This window comes from Montipora capricornis, chromosome 8 (assembly GCF_036669925.1).
Source record: "Montipora capricornis isolate CH-2021 chromosome 8, ASM3666992v2, whole genome shotgun sequence".
NCBI lineage: Eukaryota > Metazoa > Cnidaria > Anthozoa > Scleractinia > Acroporidae > Montipora > Montipora capricornis.
In genome coordinates this window covers 49735535-49746887 of record NC_090890.1, presented here as the reverse complement: position 1 = coordinate 49746887, position 11353 = coordinate 49735535, and the positions used below count along the sequence as shown (strand labels likewise).

The 11353-nt window shown below is 39.9% G+C and overlaps 1 protein-coding gene across 1 annotated transcript; it reads right to left on the bottom strand.

Moving 5' to 3' along the window:
- Positions 1–575: 575 nt before the first annotated feature.
- On the bottom strand, positions 576–10313 carry LOC138060703 (enoyl-CoA delta isomerase 1, mitochondrial-like). Its single transcript, XM_068906558.1, has 7 exons — positions 10246–10313; positions 9259–9449; positions 7792–7944; positions 5313–5408; positions 4932–4951; positions 1529–1707; positions 576–1055 (listed from the first exon to the last, which is right to left on the bottom strand). The coding sequence occupies exons 1-7, from the start codon at positions 10295–10297 to the stop codon at positions 892–894; spliced, it is 855 nt and encodes a 284-aa protein (XP_068762659.1). The 5' UTR covers positions 10298–10313; the 3' UTR covers positions 576–891.
- Between the last annotated feature and the right edge of the window lie 1040 nt (positions 10314–11353).

Below are 11353 nucleotides of genomic sequence, written 5' to 3'. Positions count from 1 at the left end.
CTATTGGAGTGGATTTTTGAGTATTATCATTATTCCCTTCGGATATATCCGCGCGTTAGCCCAAGTTATGGAAGTGGACACACCCAGGCTGGAAATTAGACCAACGGCCTACGGACTGGATTAACCGTTGCTTCACCGAATGAGCTACGAGGCCAGACGGGTGCAGCCGAGGGTATTCGAGAAGTTATTTCACGGCATTGCAAGTAATGAGAAGGGAAAGGTTGTTTTCAAGCGATGGCCGTGTACCACATACATGTCACGAGAGATGTCTATTAAAAAAGTAATTTTATCAGAATGTAGAAGTTAACTGATTGGCCTTGAACCAAAAGGCAGCAAAGTTCGGAGATGTCGTTATGTTGAAAGAAGACGTTTCAGTATCATCAGCCAAAGGAGTGAAAAACTGTTAATTTCATGAACGTTTTTTTTGCAAGGGAGTTCATAGGTAACATGGTAGAGAGGGGCGAGACTTTACTATGGGGTTCTTTTTCCATAAAATATCAAAGGGTGGTCAGTATTACTAACTTCAAAGATAATGCCCACGGACCAGACGTTTTCGACCAAGGATGCGTATGAAGTCAGTTCAGTTCAGTTCAGTTTATTTTTGCCACTTTTGTCATGTTAAATTACAAAATAAACATATATTAAAGTACGACAGATATTAAATAATCAATAAAAGAAAAGCATAAGGCGAGGCTGCCCATATAGAAACCATTAGGGCTTATTCGGGCTATAGGCACCTCAAGAAAAATACAAATGTATAATGATAATTTTAGGCGTGTCTTATTTAATTTGTAAACTCATTTAGGTTAAAAAGCAAGGACTCCAAAAGTGCCTATTCTATGGGCAGTCCTGGGTACGTTATTGAGAATAACCACATTCAGAACAATTCATCTATTTCTTTTTTGTTATTCTATCAATTTGCATTCCGATTGCTTTCTGAACTTCTTCGTCTGTTATGCAGTCAACAAATTCCTTGATGTCTTCCTCACGCTTGCTTTCCAGTGCCTCCACAGCATCTCTACGCATGACCCTCTTGGTGATTTCAAGTGTTCTCGCTGAAAGGGTTAACAAAGCAACATTAATAATTATAATAATTAGCCCGTTGACTCCCAAGAATAATCAGTATGTAAATTCTCCTCAAAATTTTTAAACACTGTCCAGTAAACAAGTATCGAGAATGAAGACTACGATCAGTTAAGAATTTTTTTTATGTAACACCAAATTCTCATGAGTAACCAAAAAAGAAATCTATGGCACTACTTAGGAGAATACACCTTTAGATCACGGGGGTATAAGGGATAAACTATGGAAGATTAAAAAAACTCGAGTGTGGCTTCCATTTATTCGTCAACATTTTTACCTCAAAGGAGCAACAATTCTTATCGATCAGTCCGTAGACGCCGGAGGAGTTCGAAGATATTCCGAAGATTTCCGAAGGTATCACGAAGGAGTTCCGAAAAATTACTGAATGCAAATGAAAACTTTAACAAATATTCCACGAACAATATTTACTACAATAATTAATTACCTGAAAACACAGTCCATTCCTCCATTTGCGATTTAGCCGCCTCCAGAACTTTATCCCTGGGCACAACCTTATCCACCAGTCCGATGGACAACGCCTCCTCTGCAGTATACCGCTTACTACTCAGCACCGCTTTCTCTGCGACACTTTTGCCAACGACAGCAGCAAGATTGTCGAAAACCCTGACAAAATGACGAGTATAGAATAATCTAGACTGCTCGCAGGTGGTAGATGTTTTTGGACGCGCGTGGGATAGGTCTGGGCCGGATGACAAAACGACGGGGTGGAGGGCGGGAAAAAGAGGGGGAGGTTTCTCTCCCCTTTCCCCTCCCCCTCGCTTTGTCACTTGTCCCAGATCTTTCACCCGTCCAATCAACACGTTCTCGCCCCTGAATTCGCGATTATCCTGAATTGTTAATCTGCTTTGAATGCACTATTATCGTGAATTTTGGACACTGTGTCTCAGGACTTGTGGTGGCAGAGAAAATAAGGCAATAAAAAATCATATCCGTGGATTGGATTTGAATCCGGAGTTTCTACTCAATGGGAACCGCTTCTTTCCGCTTTACCACTGAAGACAAAGACACCGCCTGTCTCAAATAAACATTTATTTAAGTCTACCATAGAATATCGCTGCTGAAGAGTAATTAGGCCTAAGCTTGATTAATAATTTAGGCCTGTAAGCTTTGATTTTAAAATGTTTAGCTTTGTCGTGATTTTTGGAAACCGACCTTTTGTAGTGTGTAATGTTGTTTCTTGGCGAGTGATAATACAGCATTATCAAATACTGTTTAAATTATTGTCCCTGAGCAGCTAGCAGTGTGGTGGTCGAGTGGTTAGGTGAGGGGTTAATCAACATTCCCTGCTTCGAGTCCTATGTCCATACACTTGGGTTTATAATTTCTTTTCAAACAAATATGACCATTTTCCCATAATCCATATCAAGCTTTCAGCATTCTAAATTCACGATAATAGTGAATTCAAAGCAACTTAAAATTCAGGATAATCGCGAATTCAAGGGTCCAATATCTCGCGCTTTAAAACACAAAGCACCGCCTGCAAGCAGGCAAAGAATAACCGTGTTATGTTTTAGCGCGAGCATATAGCTGGTTCGCAAAAAGGCTGTACCGATACTGGATGGCGAACAAAAGGATCTCAAGGAAGATCTCTTGTTCGTGTCATCCACCATGCCAGCGATGACGTAACCTATGACTGATCTCTCGACTATATGGCCTGAAGTGCTCATTTCTGGACATATCTGACAAGACAAGGGGCCGACTGCAGTCGAAGGGAACCCGACGGCTACTTTTTCATTAGCTTCTCCCGTGACTTACGCCAGGGAGGGGTGGGCGCCACTCCATATCTCGTTGCAATATATATCATGGAAATGAAATTTGAAATTTACCCTGGAAGCTCCACTCACGTGAAAGTGGTTTGCAGGGAGATCCTGCATCCGATTGAATTGGAATTCGGAAATGTTGGTTTTTGAGAAGAGGGGAAAACCGGAGAACTCGGAGAAAAATCTCTCAGAGCAGAGTATTGAAAGAACCAACAACAAACTTAACCCTGTTAACCAACATATGGCCACGAGTCCGGAATCGAACACGGGCTTAGGTTAGGGTTAGGGTTAGGGGAGCAGGGAACGCGTAGTGGTGAGAGCACTCGCCTGCCACCAATGTGGCCGAGGTTCGATTCCCGGACCCGACGCCAAAAGTGGGTTGACTTTGTGTGGGTTCTCTTCTCTGCTTCGTGGGTTTTTCTCCGGGTTCTCCAGTTTTCTCCCTTCTCCAAAAACCAACATACAGGTGATTCCAGCTGGCTGTGAGCTGTGCTCCAGGGTCACACATGGACCGTATAGCGGATGCCAGAGGCGTCATTGTAAGCTTTCGGTTCGACCTTGTTGAGCTGCGTCGTTGTTGTACTTGTGACGGCGATTAGCCACGAGAAAAGAGAAAAGAAGAAAAAAGAGAGAGAAAAAAAAGAGGATCACATTGGTGGGAGGCGAGTGCTATCAACACTACATCATCTGTGCTCCCCATCACTTGTATCTAGAAATAAAGGCGACTAACAACACAATGTGTCCCAATGACTCTACTACTCAAGTACTCTTGACGCTCTCCAAGAATATCGCAATTCTGTCACGACGCGGGCATACTTAAGAAAAATCCGCCTGCTAGACCTAGGACCTTTCATATCCAATGACGGTACTCCTATTCAGCAGGTTTCCCATACTAAATCATTGGGGGTACTAAGTGACCAAAACCTGTCTTGGGGTGAACACATACATAAATTAAACAAAAATTGCATCCGGCATCGGAGCCCTAAAACGCATACGACCTTTTGTCCCAGCCTCGACATTGCTGTCTATTTTAAGCCCTTGGTTCAGGCACATTTCGACTACTGCTCTGTCGTGTAGGGCAATTGCAACAAAACCCTCGTAGACAAGCTCCAAAAACTACAAAATCGTGCTGCGAGCGCTTTAACCATTTCTAGCTATGGCACTGATGCCGACGTACTTCTTCAAAAACTGAGCTGGAAGAAACTCGAAAACGTAAGCGTCAAAAAGCTGTCATGGTCCACAAATCACTTCATGGTTTAGCCCCTGAATATCTTTGTAATATGTTTGTGGACCGTGGTAGCTTAAATACCTATCCCTTGAGAGACTCTGAGTGCAAACTGGTTGTTCGAAGGTCGCGCATTTGAAAAGCAGTTTTGGTTATAGTGGTGCTGTGTTATGGAATAGCCTGCCTGTCGAATTGCGGCAAGCAAGTAATCTGAGTGCATTTCGTTCAGGCTGGAGCGGCTTCTTTTAGCTATAATAAGTATTTTAAATTCTACTTTTTTACCTTTTAAATTATAGATTGCGACTTGTAGATTAGAATTATGATATATGTACTTAGATTTAAAGTGTAGATAGGTAGATAATGTATATATTTTATAATGTTTTACAAATACTGAGGAGTTCATGCAGTATAAATAAAGATTGACTTGACTTGACTTGACTTGATTACAAGTTCGGATTAAGTTTAAAATTACCGCAGGTGACCCACGTATACTAACCTGCTGCAACAAATAAGCAAACCAAACAAGGAATTGCATGGATTTGCATGTTATATCAGTATATGCAATTGCATGGAGGACCCAAGGGCACATTGCGATTACATGTTTATCACATTAAGGGCAAAATTATTCAGGAAAGCCCATTCAATGCCGCGACATTTAAATGACAATCAACTTAACTGACCAATCAGTTGAAACACTGCAAACACGCTTTCATTTACTTTATTACAGTTGAATTCAAATCGTTGCAATCAACAGAAATAGCGCTCAAAATGTAGTGACATTGACAATAATTATACAAAATCGACAAAGGATGGTTATTTTAAAATCAAATTGGAGTGCTTACCAGAAAGGTGGAGGGACTCCCTGTAACGAGAAGGAAAACAAGAAGGGATGTGTTGAATCAATAAGATGCAAAGAAAGAATATACCCAATTTGTGAGGCAAGAACAGTCATGGCAGACAAGAAAAGTCAAAAAAACTCTGTGGAGGCTAAGTAACAGATCAAGACGCTTTCAGCCACATTATTCCCTGGGCCCCAGTTGCTGGAAGAATGGTTGGGATCAGGTAAATAACTGTCTCACTTAACTGAATGTACACCATAACATAATGTAATAATTATAATTTATCATGTTTGTTTCAATAACTATTAAAATTATACTTAATTATTATAATAATAATGGTTTTGATTGACACACATATACATTAGTGAATAATTATTAACTTACTGCTTCTGTTTCTACAAGACCGATTCTGGGTCCATCAGCCATGATGCGGTAATCGCATGCCAAACCAAGCACACAGCCTCCAGCCAGGGCGTGGCCCTATGATGAAATGAAGAGCTGTAAATGATATTCTCCATATTAAAGATAGTTTTTCAAAACAAACTTAAAGGGGCAGTGTCACGCTATTTCAGTCAAACGTCAAAACACTAAAACACATATTTGCATCAACGAAGACCAAAAAATAGTGCTGAAGTTTTCTTACCAATAACCATTGAAGTGCACTGAAGCTATTCTTTGTTGTTTGCAGCCAATGATGGAGAGGATGGAAAACTGGCCAGCTTTTTCAAGTTTGGAGATGATGTCTTCAGAAAGTCACCAAAAATTAAATATGAATAGCTGTAAATACATTTCATATCTTCTCAGTTGGTTGTCAGGAATGTTGTAGTATGGGTGCGCTAAAGTACTAAATTTAGATTTTTACCCAGTTTTGACCTAAAAACAGCAAATTTAGCATGACAGTGCCCCTTTAAGGAAGCTTGAAAGGGTTTTCAGCTGAGGGCACACATATAAAGCCACACATGCAATGCTTGAGTTGTGGAGTGACTGCAAATAAAAATGTGACCTAAAATCGGGAGAAGAGGAAATAAGTTTTGAGACAAGTAAGATTCGTTTCTTAGGGAAATTAAACTAAAAATTATCGGTACCAGTATCTAGTTAAATTTCATCTTCATCTTCTAACTGCATGTCATAAATAACTCAAGTCCTACTGGATACTTTTTTTTTCATACTACATATTTGGTAAGAGAATTTAATAAGGTTACTGAAGTAAAATAAAAAACTAGGTTTTGGCAAAACCTGAATTTTAGAGAGAATTTCAGCAGCACCATTACCATGGCAACAGTTTTGGGCTTAAAAAATTGCTTGACAATAGCATTAAACAAAAATATCAAAACATTTCTGGCTTAACTGCAAAATACTCTGCCACATCCAAGCCGTACCCCTGAAAAGGTTGGATACGAGGTTAGAAAGCCAATATTGAGAGTGGATACAAAGATACGCGCAATTACCGGTACACAGTCGTTCCTGCAGGTTGCCAGTATTTCCCCCTTTGTGAAGCGCCAAACATAAAAAGACCGAAGGATATAATTGATGTATATGTAGTTAACGCACATTATGCTCAAGCAAAACAGAATGACGTATATTAATATTAAAGCTTGATGATTGAGTGAAACACAATGATATATCTTAAAGCGTGATCAATCACTGACTCCTTGTTGATATGTATTTTTCGTTCTTAAAGCGTGAGGATGGATTCATTTTACATTTCGGTTAACGACACTTTTCTCGAAAAATAGCACTCGATTCCTGATTAAGCCTAGTAAGCAATCGTTTCAGTGAGTAGGCCTAATAGCATTCAATATATGGTTTAATTAACTGCATTTTTTAGGAGATCATGTGAAGAATACCGGTATATGCCAGAATAAAACTGAATGACTTATTACTGTGCATTATACCTTGTTCTTTGAACCTGGTATCAACAAAATTGCCTCGTTCTAGTTCTCATTTCATGGTTTGGTTAACTACACATTTCTTGAAAATTATAGCACTCGATTCCTGATTGAGCCTTAGCGCTCGTTTCAGTGATTAGGCCTAAGCACTTTTTGTAAAATTTTAGCTTTCATTTTACAGTTTCGTTGACTACACTTTTCTTGAGATTGTGTGAAGATTAAATAGCACTTGTTTACTGATTAAGCCTAAGCGCTGTTTCGACTGCCTATCCAGGTATCTGCGTATCCACTTCAGAATACACTTAGAAAATTATGTGGGGAGGGGTGGTCTTTTCGACTGCGTATCCGTGTATCCATGTATCCCCTTCAGAATCTACTTAGAAGATTTAACTTGGGTAGGGGTGGTATTTTCTACTACACATCCTCGTATGCAGTCTCTTCAGAGGTGCAGCTTCAAAGGTATTCTGCAGTTACTCCACATTTTCCTGCCAAAAGGAATTCGCCAGCGATTTCCATTGGATTAACCCACTGTCACCTGTGGAAAACTCTTTCAAGCCACAGTCATGGAGTATGATTTCGCAAAAGAGTTTTATGCAAAAATTAAAGGCCATGAGATGAAATCAGGCAACTTGAGTTTGTTGAAGAAATAGGCACCTCTTATTCCTGATTTTCACCCACGATCAGGGGGCTATGTTTATTAAACAAATGTTTTCATGACAATGTTAAACATTCCCAGTTGGGATACAAACAGTGACCACCTTTTCATTGTTTAGGGCCACCATAACAGATTCATCAGGAAACTGCCCGCTATGACATCATAAGAAAACCGAAAATCAATGGGAAATTGAACATGTTCACTTCGTGAGAAGATCAGAAAAGTCTAAGCTCATCCTCTCTCTTAAGCTACATGTAACATTATTAATCAAGTTCTCTTTTCTCCTTGCTCTCAAGCAACACAATTGACTTTGACTTACATTTATTGCAGCCATGGTTACAAGCCTTGAGCCATACAAACGAAGCCACATTCCCTGAAACTCTTGCCAAAAACTTGCCAAGCGTCTCTCATCTGCTGGTTTGTATACTTCCTTCACCAGGTCTAGACCAGCAGAAAAAACCTTAGAAAGACCCTAAATGAAAGTAATAATTTCTTTCAACAAGTACTTTAAATGACAACAACAATTTCTTATTTTTAGGGTTGCTTCTTTTGATATTATAACATTTGATATTATCTTCAGAAGGCTCTATTGAAACAGCAAAGTTTTACGACTTCTCTGAATACCAGTAAAATTTCCAGATCTCTTGTTTCCTGGTTTTGACAACATTGACTGAGTGATGGAGAGACAAAGGTGGAATTGTTATTCACTTTAGCTATTGGGGCACATTTAATGGTGAAGTGTGCCGATTTTCGTTTTATGACTTACCTGAAATTATAATAAATTATTGATAGCGTAAATGGTTTGACACTGTCAGCTTGGTTCTTTAGACTGGAATTTGCAGCTTTTACAATGCCAGGCCTAATTTAACCCATTAAATCCGAAGTCACCTGTTTTATGAGTCAAATGAGTCAATGAGTCATGAGTCATGAATCATGAGTCAATGAAACTCACAGTCAATATAGCAATAATTTATTGATTAAGCCTAAGCCCTCACTTTAGTGATTAGGCCTAAGCACTGTCTGAAATTTTAGCTTTTTTAATGGTTTGGTTAAAGTTCTGCACTAACTCATTGACTCATGACTCATAAAATTAATAGTGTACACTCATTAAATCCTAGGAGCGAGACTTATTAGATTTTACTCTCTCTAATTGCCCGATGATTTTACTAATCAATGATGGTAATTCAGGATCCAATGAATTAAAACTTCCATTCTTAAAATAAACCAGGATGATTTCATTGATGAAGAAGGTGTATAAACAGCAATAGTTTTTAAAATTTTATTTAGAATGGCATTATTTTATTCAGCCTTATCAGACAAAAGGAGGAAACAGATACCACGAAAAAGCAATATGAAATTAGAACTTGAGTCACACACTGGCAGGACCTGTTACATGTAACCAGCGGCGCCCCGTGTTTCATATCTACAGTAGTAAGTTCCTCATGGGCCCATAATTCTCTCAAACGTCCACGAAACTTTTCGAGCCAGAAATAGTCCATCTGCCTATTTTAGAAAGCTGGTCTTTCAACAGATTCTCAAGACCCAAAAAGCAACATACCTTAATTGCCAAGTTTTAAGCTTGGAAACGGCCTCAGTTTGAAGATGCCAGTATAGATATAAATACACCCAAAAAGTTTCTGAACTTTTGAGAAACATGCCCCAGGTTGTGGTTGTCAAGGATGTGCTCAATTATTTGGACAAGTCATCACCTCAATAGATTTACAACCTTGCCTAGTCATTGTCACATATAACACTGAGGCCTTACTACACTCCAGCCTACATTTACCGAAGTAACGATGAGTCCTTTGCAGTCCTGATCAACTTCCACTTTGTCCAATTCAGCATTTATTTCTCGCAAAAAATCCAGACTGAAGCTGTTGACAGGTTCCCTGTTCAGCTCAAGAATAGCAATATTTCCTTGCTTCTCAGCATTCACAAGTGCCGACATGCATCTCAACTGACGGCCCAAGCTTCCCACTACAAAAGTTAGTGAAAGTTCAATTAAAAGATATTGTAACATTAAAATAACAGTAGAGATGGTTTTAACAGTAACGTTGTGGCCTCCATGTTGGTGTGCCAAAACAAAAGATCTCTCATTAGCTTACAGTGTATGTTTGTCCACCACAGGGACGGCGGAACGTATTTTGTCAGTTGGGTGGGGCTAACAAGCAAGCGCCAGAGACGCAAACTTGTAGGGGGCTCTGGGGGAATTCTCCATCAGAAAATTTTGAAATCTTGAAGCTCGGAAATGCTACTTTCAGCATTCTCAGCGAGATATCAAAAAATAAACATGGATTAACCGTAGAAACCGTTTTAAAATTTTTATTTTTTGCTTGAAATTGGGGGGGGGGGGGGGGGGAGGAAAGAAGGGCTGCACCAGCAATTGTACATTGCAGCATCGTTATCGGTGCCTCAAGAGACTGGCTGTAAAGCACCAATATTATTCTGAGAATTGGGAGGAAATGCTATTTGACAAACTTTGGCAGGGGGCACCCCTCACGAACTGTATGATTTTTCAAAAGATCACTACGAAGACTGGGTCCAATACTTGTTTCAGCATTTGTAAAAAACTTCAGAAGTAAAATTAAAAACAAACATTGTAACGTTAATTACGCTTAATTAATATATAAGGGGTAAGAATGCATAACAGGCTCTCGTTGCGATGTGGCTCACATTCTTTTGAAAAAAGAAAAAAAACAAGCCTGGAGAACTTTAGAGAAGGGCTTCGATCTCTTCTTTTTCACCAGTTCAAGCATGAATGAAATACACGTACCTTTGGCTTTTGACAAAACTTGGCAAACTCTGAATGCCACAGCAGAAGCCATTTTTGTTTTTTGATGGTTTCCATTTCCCCGCTCATCTCTGTAGGAACGAGGGTATAGCAGACGAATGAAGGGATTGGTTTCTAAGGCCCCGGCCAAACGAGACAAACATTTCCTTGGGATCACGTTATATCACAGTTGGCCCAAGCTCTGTGTTGTGTTTTTAAAAGAAATAAGCACTAATGTTGCACTTACTTGTCTGTTGTCGCTTTGTGATCTTTCTTTGGTAACCTGGTGCCATTCTATTCACTATTTCGCGAGATACTACGAAAACCACCGATCCGTGGAATGGGACAAAGTTACTGAGTCACTGCCCCGCCCTTGCCCCGCCCGCTTTCAGTCGACGAGCAGAGGTGGCGCAGGGGTGAGAGCACTCGCCTCCCTCCAATGTGGCCCAGGTTCGATTCCCGGTCCCGGCGTCATATGTGGGTTGAGTTTGCTGTTGGTTCTCTCCTTGCTCCGAGAGGTTTTTCTCCAGGCACTCCGTTTTCCCCTCTCCAGAAAAATCAACACTGCCAAATTCCAACTCGATCTGGAATGCACGGACACATGTTGAACGCGCTCCTGAGCGCTCTTAAGGTGTTTTGTGGGTAAACAAATTACACAAAATTACATTGCAACTAGTTCAAATTCTTGAGCGGTGTTAATGCCCACTTTTGTCGCGCAAGCTAGCCGAGGGGGCCAGCGAACCTTTCGTGCACTGGAACTAACAGCGCGTCCATGGTTGCAGTTACTGCGAATTCAAGATCTTTTTTATACAAAGGAAATCAGGCCGCAAGGAAGCAAGGATGACATTATTCTTCCCCAGACCCGAAACGAATTTTATTAGGAACTCCATAAGTTATAGAGGAGCAATTGCATGGAATAGTTTAACGAATAAGGAAACAACGGGCTAAAACTTTGAAATATTTTGAAACGCGGCCCTTCGAAAGTTTGACACAGATAAAATAAATTTTGAACCGATTTTAGCCATAACCAACAACAGAGACACCGACTACAAATATTTCCTGATAGATTTTTTATTATTTTTTAAGTTTTAAATTTTAAATTGTACATATG

Bases quoted from the DNA above. Each gene is read 5' to 3' on its own strand.
- LOC138060703 (XM_068906558.1), bottom strand. From the start codon at position 10,297: ATGGCTTCTGCTGTGGCATTCAGAGTTTGCCAAGTTTTGTCAAAAGCC. The intron at 9,450-10,245 runs GTACGTGTATTT...TAACTTTTGTAG, and splicing joins AGTTTTGTCAAAAGCCAAAG to TGGGAAGCTTGGGCCGTCAG. The intron at 7,945-9,258 runs GTAAATGTAGGC...ACTTTCATTTAG, and splicing joins AAGGACTCATCGTTACTTCG to GGTCTTTCTAAGGTTTTTTC.